Below are 19,867 nucleotides of genomic sequence, written 5' to 3' on the forward strand. Positions count from 1 at the left end.
TGGCTAAAAGGCTTGAAATCTGGAGGGTGCTACACAGCTTAAACTTCCTTAAGAGACTGTTTCTCAAGAATATCTGCACAAGTCTACCTCCATATAACTTGATGCATCAGTCTTTTACCAGCGTCTGCCACTTCCCATGCACCTCCAGTATTCAGTCGCCTAAATGCAGGTAAATGCCATGCTGTATGGGTGTATTAGAGATAAAACTTTCTGTGATCTGTAGAGTCATAACAATCTCCCATGGGAAGCAGAGGCCAGACCTTGAGAGATAAGATGTTTGCCTGCCTAGGCTGAGTGATAAGGAGCAGGGATGCAGCTGCTTAGGCCTGTTCACAGGCAGCCCCTGCCAGAAACCTGTTGAGGCCAGCCACTCGGCCGGGCTTGTAGCCAACTTAAGTGCAGACATCCTCCAAACTAGCTTTGAAGGCCAAACACCCGGAAATGAGGAAGAGGAGGAGGAAGGCAGGACCCTCGAATTGAGGGCTGGGCCCCCCGACTGCCACGCACGCCTGCGCACCCCGGGGGAGAGGTGCTCAACTCGAGGTGGAGTTTGTCAGAGCCTGGGCTGCCTCCTGGGTCAGACTGACCCTACGTGCCAGGATGCACCGGGCATAAAAGTGGACAGTGCGAAGAGAGCGTGGGAGGAGAAGCTCCAGACTCTGAGGCCTACACTGCCTCTGCGGGAGCCGGTCAGCAACCCTCTCTCTCTGATCTGCTACCTCGAGAGGATGGTTGGGTCCAGTAATCCCGCCGGCAGGTATCACCTCAAAAGGAGTTATCCATACTTTGCTTCTTTTATGTGCTTTCACCTGAACAAATGCTCGATGTAGTCACTTCGGTCTGGCGTGATTATTGCCGAATCCCGAGCCCATCCGGAGCAATGGGCAACTCCAAAGTTCAGACAGTAGAGGAGCTCAGAGAACCCCTCACAAGGGGTTATGTTGACAGCTAGTAATAGTAGGGGGCAATAGTTACCAAGTCTTTTGGAATGTGCATCCAGTTTAAAGAAATTTATAAGCTGCCTGCTCCAAAGCTGCAACCTACTCCTCAGTCAGGTTGATCTGTTCCAGATAAGGCTGAAGAGCAGCATCTTGAAAAGTAGAGAAATCATATTTATCAGTTCTTATTCATTCACTCAAGGAAGCAATTCACGCTTAAAACATAAGGATTTCTCCTTATGTCCATAAGGACATTCTTTGGATAAAATATTTTAAAAACTCCTTCCTCGCTTGTCTCCAAAATCAGGTGGTGATGCTGATAGTCCTATTTCAGGGAAGAATGAGAAGTTTAACCTATAGTTTCAAACTCAACAGTAATAAAACACTGTGGGAATCAAAAAAGTGTTACTCAATCTATCTCAACCAGTTCTGAAATCAGTGGTAAAATAGCTATGACATAGGCTAGTGTAAGAGCAAATATCACTATACTTCTGAAACTATGTAGTCTATAGACTTAAAGAAATGCACAAGATTGGCATTGTGTAACAACATGTATATTTTGCAGCCTTCTTTCCTTCAGAGCCTATTGCAGTGTAAACTATCAGATTCTTTAGATGCTTAGATGCTTTATTTACTGTGCAAGTGTAACTTGTTCAGGAATGACTTATCCCTTGATGTTGCCTTTTTTGCTGTTGTTGTGAATGACTCCTGCTGCACCCTGCTTGTGAAAGGGGAAGGGGCAGTGAGATCTCCAGCTGAGAAGACCCTAGGCTAAAGGTTGACCAGTCAGCAACAGCTATATTCTAGTAACAGCTGTCATTGCAGTTTAGCCAAAACACTGCAAAATGAGCAAGACATGTACAAAACCTATTTAAATAATGGAGAAAGATGGAAGACTGTAATCTGACAGAGATGGGCAGAGTCTACAGGAGAAACGTGTATGGGTGGTAATGGGCATTTTGGAAAGCCTGGTGTGTCTTTGCTGCTGTACATGTAAAAAGAGAAAAGATCCCTCTCAGACACAATATTTTTCTTTCTACGCGCCTCTTTAATACCGCACAAGTGCAATCTTCTAGCACTGCCTTTGTGTGGATTTGATGGTGGCAAGTGGGTGATGGTCTGATAAGTGAGAAGTGTAAGTTTGCTCCTGTTAGAAAGGTTGATGTGTGTGTGCAGATCCCTTGTGTAAAACCTGGTCAGAGCAAAGCAGGCAGAGAAAGGTTTCTGCCAGTAATTTTCCTTCTTTCTGAAAACAGCTATAGATACCCCAAATAGGGAATATTCACTGAGATATTAGGGAGCTTCTCATTCTCCATGAGCGCTTTTCACTCTTCCTGTAAGCAACAGAGGTGAAGATTTAGCCCCACAGCAGAATCATTTTCTATCTATAATCAATGGGTTGTTTTTCTCTAAGAAAGCATTCTTTCATAATCGCCCTAGAACTAAATAATAGACCATACTTTCCCTGGATCTGTTCAAAATCAGTGATCATTCTGTGGAGAGGTCTTTTAGAAGATGATGAGCCACTGCTGGTAATTCTGCTCTTATTCATCCTCCCATTAATCTGGAGTCATTCTTCTGAATACAAGAGAAGTTCTGCATGCTTATGCCAGTGTAGTGGAATAAAGAGTCCTTTTTCTGTGGAAAGGTTTTCTTTGCCATGTTGCCTGGTATTTGGATTTGTCATGTCACCTGGTCTTGGACAATACAAAATAAGAGTCACCTTCTCACTCCCTCAGGAATTAGCGGAATGAGATTATTATCTTTGCAGACTTCCCCACGCTGATTCCTTCCCTGAGTAGGGAAATCATCATGTGGCTCTAACTGTCTGTATGAAGTGTTTCATGGTAGTGTTACTTGGCTTTTTGTTCCCTCTGTGCACTGCAAAGAGCAGACCAGCATTAGAAAAAAATGGCAAACAATTTCCACTGAGAGACTGTTTTACAAGACTTTTAGCCCATAGGGAGACTGGAAGTGCTGCAAAGTAATTTATTGATGTGAATGAAGAATGAAGAATTGGGTAAAGAGGCTGTTTTGCAGTCAAAAGACCATAAGCTCTGGGGGTCAGACACCCTGTCTTGTTTGCATCTGCCCTCTTCTTTGCAATGTAGGGCCCTGGTTAAGCAGTTTGCAGTGCAGAGTTGTGATTTCTGTATTACTGCTTGTGGCATCTGGGGAGGAATGTGATTTGGAACTCCCAGACCTCAGTAGTTCCATCAGGTGAGGGTGAAATATCACACCTGCCACACCATGCTAAACACATTTTCCTGAATGTTGTCAGGATAAAATGGCATAAAGTGTCTTCACTAAACGCTTTTAAAAGCTAACATACTGTAAATTTCAGCATGAATAGTAGTCATGAAACAGTAGTCATGAAACACAGTCTGCCCTGCAGAGCTGCTTGCTTGGCTTTAACCTGACACACGGCAACAAGCAGAATTTTTGCTTGTTGCTTGTCTCTATCTGTGCATTTTGTGGAAGATATCTCCTAAAATCTGAGTGGAGGGTATGGAAAACTGAAGCAAAGACTAAAAGCGCTTAATGAAAAACGGCAGTGCGAGGCTGCTGGGGTGAGGGCTCTGTTTGGCACAGCTTCATCTTATGGTGCGCTGCGCACAGCACCCGCAGGCAGCCCAGCACGTGCTGCTGCTGACACACCAGCACGTAACACACAGGTGTCTGGGGAGCCCCACGGGTCCCGGAGAGAGGAGGACTCCTGTGGGAATCCATGCTGCAGGGGAGACACGGTTGCTTCCCATGGCCCATGCTCCTCAGTAAAGATAAGAGCTGTGGAGCTGCAGAAAGGCTTCTGCCAACCCCTCCCTGGCAGCTTGAGGAAACCCACATGGAGACAGCACCAGCCAGGAGAGAGCACTGGGATCTCACAGCACTCCAGAAACTCAGGTGACCTCGCACAGCCATTGGTGGCATCAAGCAGTAAAGGTACATCCTGTCTCTGCAACCATCTGACCTGAGCAGGAGTTATTAACAGGTTAGCCAAGCAGCAGGAGTTGCTCATTTCTCATAACAACCCAATATCGGTTAATGTAAAAGATCCTGCCAAAGTTTCTTTACTGCAGTGCCAGTTACCAGCTTGTCAATAGGCTGTTTTTCTTCTCCAGCCAGAAAAATGTGTCTGTGTTAGGTGGAAACCCAACAATCTACAGAAACTACCTCAGCGACTGTGCTGCAAGGACTCCTCTTCTGCTGGACTCTACATTCACTTTCAAAAGCATTCAGGGTTCACATGTGAGTTTATGGCCTTTGGGAATAAAATGTGATTTTATTTACTGAAACACCTGTGGGAACAGATAAGATTTATTTGTGTTCCCCCAAAAATATTGCTAGAGTTTTCTGATGAAATCTGGAAAAAAAAATAATGACAGCAAAAAGGAGCTACTTCATGGTGAAGATTTACTCTTCTGTCTGCCCTCTCCTCTCAGCCTCGTATTTAGGTGAATTAAACCCATCTGCAACGTGTGGGTGGACATAGGTGGAGAGAAGTACCAGAACAGCCAGCAGTCAAAGCTGGCCTAGACCAAGGCTTCATCTATGCCAAACCCTTTCAGACAGAGCTGGGGGGTGAGAGTGTTGGACCTAAGCTCCTGGCTTAGAATCATAGAATCATAGAATGCTTAAGGTTGGAAGGGACCTCTAGAGGTCATCTAGTCCAACCCCTCCCTGCACACGCAGGGTCACCTAGAACACGTGGCACAGGACTGCATCCAAGCGGGTTTTGAAGATCTCCAGAGAAGGAGACTCCACAACCTCTCTGGGCAGCCTGTTCCAGTGCTCTGTCACCCTCACTGTTAAGAAATGTTTCCTTAAGTTCATGTGGAACTTTTGGTGCTCCAGTTTGTGGCCATTACCTCTAGTTCTGTCGGTGGCCACCACTGAAAAGAGACCAGCACCATCCTCTTCACTGCCTCCCTTGAGGTACTTATAGACACTGACCCCTCTCAGCCTTCTCTTCTCCAGGCTGAACAGGCCCAGCTCCCTCAGCCTCTCCTCGTGGGGCAGATGTTCCAGGCCCCTGATCATCCTTGTGGCCCTGCACTGGACTCTCGCCAGCAGCTCCACATCCATCTTGTACTGTGGAGCCCAGAACTGGACACAATACTCCAGATGCAGCCTCACCAGGGCTGAGTAGAGGGGCAGGATCACCTCCCTCGACCTGCGGGAGACGCTCTTCTTAATGCACCCCAGGATCCCATTGGCCTTCTTGGCCACGAGGGCACACTGCTGCCTCATGGTCAACTTGTCGTCCACGATGACACCCAGGTCTTTCTCCACAGAGCTGCTCTCCAGCCTGTACTGGTGTCTGGGGTTATTCCTCCCCAGGTGCAGGACCTTGCACTTGGCCTTGTTGAATTGCATGAGGTTTTTCACCGCCCAGTTGTCCAGTCTGTCCAGGTCCCTCTGGATGGCAGCGCAGCCCTCTGGGGTATCGGCTACTCCTCCCAGTTTCGTGTCATCAGCAAACTTGCTGAGGGAGCACTCTGTGCCTTCATCCAGGTCATTGATGAATAAATTGAACAGGACTGGACCAAGGACTGATCCCTGGGGGACCCCGCTAGCTACAGGCCTCCAACTAGACTCTGCACCACCGATCACCACTCTCTGGGCCTTGCCATCCAGCCAGTTCCTAATCCACCTCACTTTGCGCTCATCTATCCTACACTTCCGGAGCTTGCCCAAGAAGATGTTGTGAGGGACGGTGTCAAAGGCCTTGGTGAAGTCAAGATAGACAGACGACATCCACCGCTCTCCCCTCACCTATCCAGCTTGTCATTTCATCATAGAAGGCTATCAGGTTAGTCAGGCAAGATTTCCCCTTGGTGAATCCATGCTGACTGCTCTTGAGCACCTTCTTGTCCTCCATGTGCCTGGAGACAATGGCCAGTATGAGCCGTTCCATCACTTTTCCGGGGACGGAGGTGAGGCACAGTGGCCTGTAGTTGCCTGGGTCCTCCTTCTTGCCTTTTTTGAAGACTGGTGTGACATTGGCCTTCTTCCAGTCTTCCGGCACCTCCCCTGTTCTCCAGGATCTTTCAAAGATGATGGAGAGCGGCTTAGCTATAACCTCTGCCAGCTCACGCAGCACTCTGGGATGCATCCCATCAGGGCCCATGGATTTGTGGGTATTGAGGTGCCTTAGGTGCTCTCTGACCCAATCACCCTCTACCCAGGGCAAGTCTTCCTCTCCACCGGCTTCTTCCCTTGTCCCTAGGCCTCTGGATGGCAGCGCAGCCCTCTGGGGTATCAGCCTCCAGTCCCTCCATTTGCTGAAGAAGAGACAAAAGACAGAGTTTGAGGGAGAGAACATGCCTCTCTTCATCCCTCCAGCCTTGGATGAAGATGAAGTGAAGTGTTGCAGGGCTCTGTCACCTTCACAGGAAAGGAGTTTGGCCCCATCCTCTTTACATTCTCCACTCAAGTACTTACACATATTGATCAGATCCCCTTTCAGTCTTCTCTTCTCTAGGCTAAACAGGCCCAGCTCACTTAGTCTTTCCTCATAAGACAGATGCTCCAGTCCTTTAATCGTCTTTGCTGCTCTACGTTGGACCCTCTCTAGAAGCTCCATGTCCCTCTTGTGCTGGGGAGCCCAGAATCACACCCGATACTCCAGGTGTGGCATCACCAGAGCTGAGTAGAGGGGCACGATGCCTTCCCTTGACCCACTGGCAACACTCCTCCTGATGCAGGCCAGGATCCCATTGGCCTTCTCGGCCACGAGGGCGCATTGCTGACTCCTGGATATCTTCTTGTCAACCAGGACTCACAATTCTTAGGGTGAACAGAATATGAAGAATTATTTGGCATCAAATGGCAGCACGGAGCACTGGGCAGAAGGATGAAGTCCTGTATGAGTTTCTTTTGAAAGCAGCATGTGGGACACAGGTGAAACAATAAGAGAAGAAAAAAATTCCAGGACTCGGGTAATAAACCACCTCAGCAGGCACCCAGCTTTAATAGGCACGAAGACATCAATGTCTTGGTGCTGCCTCTCTGTCAAGAAGTAAGTGATTTTTAGCACATGTTCTAAACAAACATCCCATAGATTTACCCACATAGCTGTAGCCTTTTGGCACACATGGTGCAACTTTTACTACTTTGGCAGGCTCAGGAGTATCAGATATGGTCCGCGTGATTCTGCATCATAATGTAATTACACATGTGACTAATCAGACTGTACAACACAGTGCAATTCCTGGATCAAAGAAGGCTTTTGGAGAGAAGAAAGAACCTTCCCTCTTACTTGCAGAGCACCTGAGAAAGGAGCAAGTCTGCAGCACCTCAGCCCCTGCAGCACAAACCTTTGCTTGAGGAGTGGTGTTTTGGAAGAGTATTTTATATATTAACACGAACTGAATCCCAAAAAGCTCTCCTTGGGCTGTGTCTAAGCATGCCAGGACCAGAAAAGGAGTCAGGGGAGATAAGCAACGTGGCTAAGTGCAAAGGTTATCCTCAGTGACACAAGTCTCCAGGGTCCTCTTTGGTTTTGCAGTTTTCTTTCAGAACCAAAAATATTTTGAGGCAAATACTGGACTTTCTGGACATATAGTCATGAATGTAATGTTGATAAATGGGCATGTTAAGGTTTTAAGGGAGCAGTTCGCCTTACCTATGATTCTATCCCAAGACATTCCTGACTGATCCCATTAACTCTAGCGGAGGTGTGGACCACCAGACGAGATGTAAGCCTTTTAGCTTTGGAGCCTGATATTTTGAAATATGAGGAATAACATTTTTTATATTTTTTCCTTCTTCTTCTTCTTTTCGTCATTGGATGTAAAGGAAAAAAATGATAGAGGTGAGTAGAGAAGTGTATAAAGAAGAGAAATTGTATTTCTCTTTTGATTCTTTTTTTGGCGAAAATCTTTTGAAGCCAGTGCAGCCAGAACCAATCTATCAGATTATTGCTTACACAGTGATGGGGCAAGTGTAAAATTATGAAGGCTGAATATCTGTGAAGCCAATAGACAAGAAATTTTCATATATGTATAGCAATATAGAATTTAATTTTTAAAAATGATCTCTTAGCCAAGTAGCTTAAAATCCTTTTAAAATTGTATACCATGGTTACATGCATTAGACAGATAGCTGTAGTTACGTCTTTGCATTAGTTCATTTAAGTTTCTTCTTGCCTTTCAATTGCTCTTGATCATTAGGCAGTTGCCCTCTTACCCTTGCTACTTTTCAACCCATGTTTGTGGCCAAGGGATTTCAGGGCATGGCAGTTCAATCTGTAGTTCAGCTGTTCGTACTGCAGTGTGCAATGTCATTCACCTGCCATGGCAGGTAGGAAAATGCATCAGCCCTCCCTGATGTTCGTAAACCTTTCGTGTGCCAAGCGTGGCTGCTGTGGGCTGGGCATAGGGAATGAGGAAGTACCCCCTGATGGGTCACCTAGGGGTGCCTGTCCCTGTAGCCTTCCCCTCTGCATCCCCCAGTCCCTAGCGTGCTCTCAGGAGCAGAGCTGCTGCCCTCTTCCCCAGTGAGTGTGGAATCTATCAGCTGATGCCTAGATTGAGTTCATTAAAAAGCGAGTGCCTGGACCTTGGAGTTAAGCTGTGAGCAAAGCCCTGTTTTTCCAATGGATTAGTATTCACAGCAGCTGTTTAGCCTTGGTGTTGCCAGTCAGGCACTGAAAGTCACTTTATCCGCAAAAGTGAAGGGGGAAAAATTGCCAACCCAATGCCACCATGCCTCCAGACATGATCTGGAAGGCTGTTCTCATTTTCACTCGCCTACTCACATCTAGCTTTTAAACACATGGGTACTTTGTCATATGGAGGTGAAACTTTCTTTGTTTCAACTTGCACCCATTACCCCTTGTCCTGTCAGTGGCCACCACTGAGAAGAGTTTGGTCCCATCTTCCCTATATTCTCCCCTCAGGTACTTGTACATATTGATCACATCCCCTCTCAGTCTTCTCTTAACAGGCCCAGCTCACTCAGTCTTTCCGCATAAGACAGATGCTCCAGTCCTTTAATCATCTTTGTCGTGCTGCACTGGACCCTCTCTAGAAGCGCCATGTCCCTCTTGTACTGGGGAACCCAGAACCACCCAATACTCCAGGTGCAGCATCACCAGAGCTGAGTAGAGGGGGAGGATCCCCTCCCTCGACCTGCTGGCAACACTCCTCCTGATGCAGGCCAGGATCCCATTGGCCTTCTTGGCAATGAGGGCACATTGCTCACTCATGGTTAACTTGTTGCCAACCAGGACTCCCAGATCCCTCTCCACGGAGCTGCTTTCCAGCAGATCGACCCCTATTCTGTACTGGTGCCTGGGGTTATTCCTCCCCAGCTGCAGGACCCTGCACTTCTTCTTGTTGAACCTCATGCGGTTCCTCTCCACCCAACTCTCCAACCTGTCTGGGTCCCTCTGAATGGCAGTACAGTCCTCGGGAGTGTCAGCCACTCCACCCAGTTTGGTGTCATCCGCAAACTTGCTCAGAGCGCACCCTGTCCACTTGTCCAAGTCATTGATGAACAAGTTGAGCAGTACCGGGCCCAGTACTCATCCCTGAGAGACACCACTGGGTGCAGGCCTCCAACTAGACTCGGCCCCAATTAGCATGACCCTCAGAGCTCTACCATCCAACCAGTACTCAATGCACCTTACTGCCCACTCATTTCTGAGGGTCCTCGAGGGTCTGAGCCAAAGAGCCACACAGCACTTGAAGTACAAGCCAAGACTTCTGCCACAATTCCTCCCTCCCTTCACTGTGGTTAGTGACTGGTGGTGGTTACTCTGCGAGTGAGGACAAACAGCAAGAATTTGCTATATAGGCATATACACTGCAGTAGTCTCTATTTTTTTTTCTGGTCCATAGTGCATCTTGGCTCTCTACCCTTCCCTACCTTTATTCTATAAAGGAACACACCAGGACAGCATTACTCTATTTACAGATCCCACTTATCACAAGGATTACTACAGATCTTAACATTGCCTGAAGTCCTGAAGAAAAAAGGATTTCAAGTTCTTCTGATAGCATTAGAAGCTGATTTCTTATGTTCTGTGTTACACAAAGGAGCACAAGCCAGGAACACACACACACTCACTCACACACAAATCGTCTATGTCAACAATTACTTCATTTCCAATTGGTTCATTTTTTTATCTTGTGCAGGTTAATAAGTAACCTCCTATTTCATCAGAAACAGAGAGGTGTCATTGGCTGATTTTTCCATGTGTTTCAGTGCTAGAACATATATATATAACTGGCTTTGCAGGTCCAGTTTCAGTTTCTTCTGAAACTTGACATCTTTTATTTGGCCCACCATGGATCCCCTAGGAATGACCACTATTTTCTTGATGACTTGTTTCTCTTACCTTCTCTTTTCAGCATGGAAAGGTAAATCTAAACCAGGGAAACAGCCTCCTGGTCCTTTAGCACTCCCCTTAATTGGAAGCGTGTTCCATTTGAATCCACGAAACTTGCCTCAAAGCCTGGAGAAGGTAAGGGATTGTCTCTTTTCTTCCTATGTTTCCTCTATCGCATTTAAAATGAAGTCCAGTGCAGATGGGCTTTCAGCTCAATGCAACAGACAATGTCAAAGCCGCATTAACTGAAAACTTTCTCAAAAATGTGCGCATCTGTAATCTGTATGTTATCCATTATAATAATGATAACGATGAGTGCTCTGCTGATCTCATGACAGTAGTGAAATGGCTTTGCAGCCAAGGTACTGATGCAGTTCATGGTACTCTTCTTGTGCCCAGCTCCACATAACTATAGCAACATTGCCTAGCCCTGCTTTGGGAATGACCTCCACTCCATTTTGCTGCCTCTCCTTCCCAGCAGATAGACATAGATAGACAGGATCTCCTAAGAGGATAAGTAGAGTGTGAAGCAGAAAATTCTGGAGGTGAAGTGTGCTACCCGTTCCTTCTCCCAGCTAATGGCACCCATTTGTCAAACACAAACCTGTGTGTTGGGAGTTCTGTGGGAGCTTGAGGCTTGAGCTACAGGCTCAGCAAGTCTGCAAGTTTTAGCAGTATGTGGAAACATGGTGGCACTGTAGCATTTTGTCAAGTATGAATTCTTAGAGAGGGGGAAGGCCAAGTGGTAACACAGCTGCACCTGCCAACAGGTCATGTAGTAGAAGGCTCTTCAGAACCACTGGCAGCAATCTACTTCAACCCCTATAGTTCAGTCTCCATTTATCTGTCTCCACACAGCAACTCTATACCAGAAGCATCGTTCCTCCAAACATAGAGTCTGTGGAGAGCTCGGACTTTGAATGTTAGGCACTGTTAAAAGGAAACTCTTGTAGATTAAATATGCCTGAGCCTCAATGTATTCCAATTCTTTTTTCATGCACCCTTAACAGTGATTGATATTCATCTGAGAAAAGCATAATCCCAGTTTTTGCAGTTCAATGACTACATGCCTCCAGTTTGGACATCGATAAGCAGTTTTATGGACTGGAGCATAAGAGGACATTGTGTCTGTCACGGTGGGGTGGCATCCACATATACATCCAGAGTTAAAAAATAAAATAAAATAAAAAAGACCACCACCAGCAGCAAAAACACAACACTTTTATGAAGTGTTAGGACTTACAAAACTCCTTCAGAGCATTCACTTCTTTGGGCCAAAAAGGTGGCTCACATCACTGTGTACACCATCAAACACACATATAAGAGCTCCTTTCTGCCTCAGTGCTTGTGAATGTTGATAATCACAAGCACTCCTTAGGCATCCTGCTTTATTTTAGAGTACTAGGTTATTCAGTTTTTCTATGATAAGAAATAGGACTTTATCTAGCTTGCTCTTAAAGACTTAACATGAGAAAACGTGTTTCAGGACACACCAAAAGTCCATGTTCTTTTCTCAACTGCAAGCCCAACGCAGATGCCCAGGATAGCATACGTAACCAGCACAAGGAGTCAGAGATTATTCCCTGGTATACTCTTCCAGTGCCCAGAGATTTGCGGCCCAGAAACTTTTCAAAATAAACGTGGTGCATTTCTGTTTGAAAACCCTCCATGGACCTCTGTGATCATGTCTAACTAACTGCTTTTTGAGCCTGTGTAAACTGTTGTTATCCACCTGTAGCAAGGATTCCAGACTGTCCCGAAGGTGCTGTGAAGACACCGTTCTAGTGTGATTTTCTTTGTGTTCTTTCCTACAGCTTAGCCAAAAGTATGGTCCTGTCTTCAAAATACAATTGGGCCCAAAAGAGGTTGTGGTCCTTTATGGTTATGATGCTGTGAAAGAAGCTCTGATTGATCAGGCAGATGATTTCAGTGGAAGAGGCATTCTACCACTAATTGAGAAATTCCTCAAAGGCACAGGTACGTTCCTGGTAATCTTTGCATGCAGAGCTGATGCTTTCAGTGCTCCAGGAAAGGGCTGAGAAGGAAGTGAAAGAGGCAGTGTGGGGATTTTGCTTATTATTGTCAAGTATTAAAAAAGAAAAAAATGCAAACTGAAAGACAAAGAGCCAAATTCTCTACTTGGATCCTTGAGTAAATGGGAATTACACAAACACATGTACAAACACACATAAGCTGTTTAAGGTCGTAGTCTGGCTTCACTTGTTCATGAAGTATGCTGGTAAACTCTTCCCATCTCTGAAAACCTTAGTAATACAAGACTGCTAAGAAAAGAGCAAAAGTCAAATTCTAAAGCGCAATAAAGAGACGATAAACACAGGCCTAGGCCAAGGCCAGTAAAAGCGATGCCATGGGTTCATTCAGCATAGCACTTCACAGTATGCTGTTTATCCAAGTAAACAGCTATTCCAGTGTATGAAGGAGACAGAAGGCTAGAAAACAAGGGAAAGCAGAATTGTCAGGATTTCCAAGCAACCTCACAGTCAGTAGATGCAGTCACCTTCTACAATTAAACAAGCAGCCCTTTCCTGTAATGATTATTTCAGCAGCACTCTTAGAGAAAGCCTGCTGGCATCCAATAATGAGGAACATCATCCCCAGTCCCCTTTTCACACACTACTTCATGCTCCTCCTTCCCTTTGTCCTGGTGTTTTACTCAGCTTGTGGCAATCCAAATGAACAGATCTGCCATCTTCAGAAATGCAGAGAATTAGATTTTGGAGCATATAACAATTGCAGTAAAAGTCCACAAAAAGGTGTTTTTGCATGTCAGGTGTTCACTGTGTAACTCTTAACAGAGGAAAAACTCTGTCTCCTCACAACATCTCTGCTTTTCCTTCCTCTGTTAGGTGTTCTGACCGGCAATGGGGAGGGCTGGAAACAACTCCGACGATTTGCCCTCACCACCCTGCGTGATTTTGGGATGGGGAAGAAAAGCATTGAGCAGCGGATCCAGGAGGAAGCTCATTTTCTGGTGGAGAGGCTCAAGAACACACGCGGTAAGATGTGAACTTTGTGGTTCCTAGGACAGCTTAGTAGCGGCAAAGAGCGTGAAGAGTGTGGAGCTGCTTCACCAAATAAATGACACAAGAAGTGGGCACACGGCTGCTGAATTTGCTCCCTAGTCCGAGGGGCCTTGAAGAAGCTGGTGACAAGATAACTAATTTCCAGCTATTTGGTTTTGGGTCTAGTCTTCTGAATACTAGACAATACTTCTCAACTCTTAGGGACAGGATGATTGGGATGGGGACTACTACAGGCTGTTATCTAGAGCATAGGGTAACTCCTTTGGATTCACCCTATAAAAGCTTCTTCTGGTAGCATATAAGTCAAAATTATTTCTTCTAAGAATCTCCCCTGAGAGTGTCACAGTCCTGGCAAGAACCACAGCGTTCCTTTCTGCAACCAGCCTTCACATATGCTTATTCTGTAAAGAAAAAAACAGACAAACCTAAAAGGATGCTGGAACATCACTTCCACGACCACTGGATTTGGTGGGATACTCAGGGCCATCTCTAATGAGCATCCTGTAAACGAGAGAGATGTACATCATACAATAGATGCAAAGCTCCCCAGTAGTGTCAGGGGAGGGCACAACGGACTAAAATAACTAATGCAAGATGCTGATTTTGTTACAGAGCGGCCCTTCGATCCTATCAACTACCTAACCCATGCTGTTTCCAACATCATCTGCTCCATTGTCTTTGGGGATCGGTTTGATTATGAGGACAAAAAATTTCTGACTTTACTTGACTTGCTAGAGGAAAACAACAAGATGCAGGGGTCTATGTATACAAGGGTACGTGCAAAGTTTCCTTTTATTAATAAATATATTAATAACTATATTTTATTAGTGAATATTTATGTTATTAGTTTTTCATTGGGATTGTTTGTCCTAAAGTAGGAGAAGATTTCTGAAGGCCAAAAAAGCAGTTAAGCAAACAATTTCTCAGTCTTTTCTTTTCCTTAATGATTTGCCATTGTATGTCCAAAGTAGGATATCATTGTAAAAATACTCAAAGTGTAGTAAACTGTTTCCTTGACATCATGTGACACCATGAAGTTTGTAAAAGGCATTAAATTCCAGTTGAATATTAAAGACCTACAGTTCCAAAATGGCTTAACTGATCTCTTTTCATAATGACTGCTAAGATAAAACTTTGCCTCATTCAAATTAACCAGGATGTGCTTTTCCCTCACTTTATTTTTACAGTTATACAATTTCCTCCCAAGTGTCCTGGAACGCTTACCTGGGCCTCATCATAAAATGGGGAAAAACTTCGATGAAATTAATGATTTTATTTCTGAAATTGTAAGAGCCCACCAGGAAACTCTGGATCCCAGCTGTCCTCGAGATTTTATTGATGCTTTTCTTATCAAAATGGAACAGGTAGTGTAACAGACGTCTTTTTAGATTACAATAAGAACATTGTTTGGAATCCCAGGATCTTAGAGTTCTCACAGGGCACTCTACTATTGCACATTTGTTTTTCATGGCACATCAATTTCAGTCGGTCCTCCTAATTTTCTTACTAAGAATTTTAGAAAGAGAGAAACATAGAACAATGACATGCAGCACTCATTAGGAAAGCTGAAGATCAAGGAGGTTGATGTAAGCAAGTGTTCCTTCAAAAATTTTAAAAAAGTCATGATGTTAGTCAGTAAAAATACTGTGGTTGCTGGTGTTCTGGAGAGTGAATGTTGCATTTCGGAAAGGACATTGGATGTATCTAAGAACATGTATAATGGGTACACGAATTTCCTTCATAAACATGTTGCCTTAGATAACTTAGGTAAACGAGTTTCTCAATTTGCAAAATCTTTTTTCCAGGAGAAAACAAATGGTCATTCATATTTTAATGCTGAGAACTTGACCAGAACCACACTTGATTTGTTCCTTGCTGGAACAGGCACAACCAGCAACACACTGAGATATGGACTTCTGATTCTCTCGAAATACCCAGAGGTAGAAGGTAATACAAAGGGAATAAATAACTGAAAGCTTTTTTATGTCATTGTATCAATTTGAACAACTCACGTCATTACTACAAGGGGCAATGTTCCTCTGATTAAGGAAACATGTCTTTACAAAATGGAAGGTGTATCAATCGTGGTTGTGTTCACAGTAAACGATTATTGCTGGTGTGCACAAAGCAAATTTTGCTGTACACACAGGATATGTCCAGGCTTGTCCATTCAACGCTGATTTATTTTCTAACAGAGAAAATGCACAAGGAGATTGACCAGGTGATTGGCCGAGACCGAAGTCCTTGCATGGCAGATCGGAGCAAGATGCCATACACAGAGGCTGTGGTCCATGAAATCCAGAGATTCATGGATTTACTTCCACTTAATGTCCCACATGCTGTGACCAATGACACCAAATTCAGAGGCTATTTTATCCCCAAGGTCAGTTCTAGTGCTTCTGGGAAAAGTCATGATCCTATGCCTCAAGAGGGCAAAGCTCTGCTTTCTGTTCATTGTATTTTCTTTTCAACATTGAAAATTAAGCATAGAATAATTTAGTCTGAAAGGGGCATCTTGACGTTACCTGCTCCAGCTCCTTCTGTTTGAACAAAGCCTTTCCATCCTCTATGTGAGAAGGAAGTTTTCTGTATTTCACACAAATGCAAGCAAACAAGCTTTTGTCATTTCTTTGGAAAAAATCTAAATATTCTCACCACTCTTGACATTGAAAAGCATTGCAAAGAGTTTTTGCCATGCTTAGTTTCTACATAGACTGGTGGCACACATTTTTCCTCACTTAAGCTTTGATTAGTTAGATTAGAAAGTTCTGCTAGCTTTTTATAGGCTAGAGGAGTAAAGGATCATGAATCCATGATCAGTAATAATGCTTTTCAAGCTGTGCTCTTTTGCTTAGGGAAAGAGCATTTCTAACCACCTAATTCCTGTTTAATCTATGTGCTAAGTAGAGATTTATTTGGGCAGATTCCTCACTCACCAAATCACAGGTCCATGTGCAGTCTTAGGTACCCTGACCTCAGTAGCCCAGAGCTCTGCTATGTTTTGCACTGTTCACTTTCAGCTGCCCCCTGAGATGACCATAGAGCTTGCACAAGCCAAGAGAACAGAGAAAGAGGCAAATAGAAGCTGGAGCTTCCTGTGCTGGACTTCAGGCTGGCTAGATATTGTCCCCACACAAACTTTGGAGCTGGATTCTGTTCCTATTTAATTTCAAAGCTGGAAAGTTGAGAATTAAAGTCTCAGCTTTGGAGGGAGGCACATACCTCAAACTAAAGAGTCCTTTGGAGGCATGAATATGCACCAAGACTGGCAATGGTCTAGGCCTTTGATGTGGCTCCTCTGAAGTGGTATCCGTTTGTCTCATGCAATTTTAACCTTGTTTCTTCTTACTGAAGGCTGTACATAATGGGTCTATATAGGGAACTTCACAATGCCACTTTGCTTTAGAGTATCTCTGTTTTAAAGTCTCTTCTCTGTCTTTGCCAATTCAGGGCACTCTGGTATTTCCTATGCTAAGTTCTGTCCTATATGACAGCAAGGAATTTCCAAATCCAGAAAATTTTGACCCAGGACGCTTCTTAACTGCAAATAGCAACTTTAAAAAGAGTGACTACTTCTTGCCATTTTCTACAGGTAAGCAATCTACCTGTTTCAGAACCTAAATCCTCCTCCCCTAGAGATTCTCCGACAATTTCAGTGGCTCTGCCACCAGGATCTCCACAGTGATGCTAATGATCTCCTGTTCCAGTCACTTTTGGGCAGCTCTAAACCCTGCACTAGAGTTCCAGTTGATTTCATCTTTTACCATTGCAAAATCTACTAGTATCAGTCAGCAGCAGGACATGAGAAGCTGAAACCTTCGAAGTGTTTTTGCCCTCCAAACACTTCCAAGTTGTTCTAGACACTGAGCCCCCGAGTTTAATTCATTCGCTTCTCCAAAATTCTGTAGTGCTGCTTGTTTAATCTGACATGTCTGAACCTTATGAAGCAATGATCAAAATAAGTTGCCAGAAAAACATTCCACTATCATCTCACTTTTTTTTATTTTTCCTTGCAGGAAAACGTGTCTGTGCAGGAGAAGGTCTGGCACGCATGGAGCTATTCTTATTTCTTGCATCCATCCTGCAGAATTTTACTTTGAAGCCTGTTAAAGATCGCAAGGACATTGACATTTCTCCAGTGGTCAGCACTCTTGCAAAAGCGTGCAAACCTTATGAGGTCTCTTTTCTTCCACGTTAACCAAGTAAACACAGTTGTAAGCCCACAAGCTCCTGAAAGCTCTCCTCAAATGACAATCATTTTCTAATCTGGAAATACTGAAACACTAGATTCTTTATCAAAAGAAAGATACTCCTTTTAGTTTAGAGCAAAATGTTTGTACATATTCAGCTCTAAGGCAAATATGTACTTGCACAGGGGAGGAAGCAGCTCCCTACAGCAAAACTATACAGGCTTTCCTCCATCCCTACTTCACCTGCCCCGGGTTCCTATCTGATTCCTGGCATGGCTTACGGTTGGGCTCCATTATCTTGAAGGTTTTAACAACCATAAGGAGTCCATGATTTTACACAAGCATCGTGTTGAAAGGCTTGTGGTTGGACTAGAGGATCTTGAAGCTCTTTTCCAACCATAATGATTCTATGATTCTATGTCAGTTAGGGCTCTCAGAGTCCCGCGATGCTGTCCAGAGCACCAGATTTCTCAGCACGACAGGAACAAACAGTTGTACTACAGAGTCTTTCCCAGAACCAGCTTGAGGTACATGTCTCTGCTCTGTAGTCTTTTTTTGTAGACACATATTTCTTTGTGACCTATTTTTGTAACGGCAAACACAAACTGTCTTCCCACCTCAGGGGCTCAGCAGATACTGTACTCTTGTATATATATTCTGTCCTTTGGTGGGGATGGAGTTTATCTGATGACTAGGCATATGGGTTTCCTTTTATATGATTAAAATAGAATTATAGTTTTGTGAAATTACACTTTTATTTTGCAAAATGAAGAAAAAGCAATAAACTGGACTGTTGTTTTTCTCAGCTCCTAGACAAAGGGATTTAGTGGATAACCTGCCTCCACATAGCCTAGACTCCCAAACTGTATTCCCAGGCTTGTACATACATGACTCTTCTACTTCATTCATTTACAGTCTCTTGAAGACTGAGCTAGTCTATGACCTAAAAAACTTTCCTTCCTAGTGACAATGTAAGAGTACAATCCACCTTATGAGACCACACTGACCTTACTGGGCACATTAGGATTGAAGTTACAGAGCTGTCCATTGGACAAAACAGGACTACTAATTATACTGGATGCACCAATTTACTGAAACAATAGTGGGACCCCCACAGTGCCATTGACTAGAGAAATAGTAGCTTGTTTCTTCCCATTTGAACCTGTGGTATATAATTAATAGCAAAGACAGACAGGTGAACCTGGGCTGGGCAGGAAAAGACAGCAAGAGCAACATTATCACAATGGCATTAGTTGTTTATGTAAAGCACCCAAAACTTCTTTTCTCTCAAATCACAGATATGCTTGACATAAGACAAGTTGGTAGCTGAGCATATAGAGGCACTGAATATGAATAAAAGGTACTGCAAATCATCTATTTTATTGTCATAAGATTCCTCACCAATTGAAAAGAGAAAAAAGCACAAAGTTCACATTAAACCTCTCCCTTCATGATTTTTCCATACTCTTGCTGGACATGAAGCCCTTGCTCAGCCCTCGAACTAAGTGAAACTTCCGCTCATTCCTCTTTTGACTTTTCAGTTAAATTCTCCTACAAGGAGATCTCTATCCCAGTGAGAGCCCCTTTCCTGAGAAGGAACTTCTACCCACTTTATAAAGGTATGTGGAGATGCAACCTATTCCTCTGGGGAATTTTGTAGGAGTGGCATAAGTCTGCTTTTGCTGAACTGTTCACCTTCATCAGTCACAGCTTCCTGCACAACATCAGGTCCATACAGCACTGCTATGCAACTTAAACGGAGATCAGTCGCCCTCATAACCCAACTTCCAGTTCAGTATTGCTATTAAGTTAAGTCTCTGTTGTAGATTTCCTTTCTCCAGTTTTTTGTACGTGGCTTCTGCAGAAGGAAAAATAAAAATACTTTAGGAATGCATGGCTAAAAGGCTTGAAATCTGGAGGGTGCTACACAGCTTAAACTTCCTTAAGAGACTGTTTCTCAAGAATATCTGCACAAGTCTACCTCCATATAACTTGATGCATCAGTCTTTCACCAGCGTGTGCCACTTCTCATGCACCTCCAGTATTCAGTCCCCTAAATGCAGGTAAAGGTCATGCTGTATGGGTGTATTGGAGATAAAAATTTCTGTGATCTGTAGAGTCATAACATTATCCCATGGGAAGCAGAGGCCAGACCTTGAGAGATAAGATGTTTGCCTGCCTAGGCTGAGCGATAAGGCGCAGGGATGCAGCTCCTCGGGCCTGTTCTCAGGCAGCCCCCGCCGGAAACCTGTTGAAGACGGCTGCTCGGCCGGGCTTGTAGCCAACTTAAGCGCAGACATCCTCCAAACTAGCTTTGGAGACCAAACACCTGGAAACGAGGAAGAAGAGGAGGAAGGC

General features: G+C 44.3%; 1 protein-coding gene across 1 annotated transcript; it reads left to right on the top strand.

Annotated features, from left to right (window-relative positions):
* The first annotated feature begins 10,233 nt into the window (after positions 1 to 10,233).
* LOC148593997 (cytochrome P450 2H1-like) lies at positions 10,234 to 17,555 on the top strand. The gene is made up of 9 exons (XM_088528861.1): positions 10,234 to 10,410; positions 12,090 to 12,252; positions 13,143 to 13,292; positions 13,932 to 14,082; positions 14,476 to 14,683; positions 15,125 to 15,266; positions 15,515 to 15,702; positions 16,770 to 16,911; positions 17,336 to 17,555. Exons 1-9 carry the CDS (start codon positions 10,234 to 10,236, stop codon positions 17,515 to 17,517), a joined length of 1,503 nt encoding a protein of 500 aa, XP_088384987.1. The 3' UTR covers positions 17,518 to 17,555.
* The last annotated feature ends 2,312 nt before the right edge of the window (positions 17,556 to 19,867 follow it).

The sequence above is a fragment of the Tinamus guttatus genome, unplaced genomic scaffold, assembly GCF_059628265.1.
Source record: "Tinamus guttatus ecotype Peru unplaced genomic scaffold, ASM5962826v1 Tinamus_guttatus_pri_ptg000314l, whole genome shotgun sequence".
NCBI classification, from domain to species: domain Eukaryota; kingdom Metazoa; phylum Chordata; class Aves; order Tinamiformes; family Tinamidae; genus Tinamus; species Tinamus guttatus.

Coding starts and splice junctions, on each gene's coding strand:
- LOC148593997 (XM_088528861.1), top strand. CDS start 10,234: ATGGATCCCCTAGGAATGACCACTATTTTCTTGATGACTTGTTTCTCT. Junction 12,253..13,142: donor GAAATTCCTCAAAGGCACAG/GTACGTTCCTGG, acceptor TTCCTCTGTTAG/GTGTTCTGACCGGCAATGGG. Junction 16,912..17,335: donor CTTCTTGCCATTTTCTACAG/GTAAGCAATCTA, acceptor TTTTCCTTGCAG/GAAAACGTGTCTGTGCAGGA.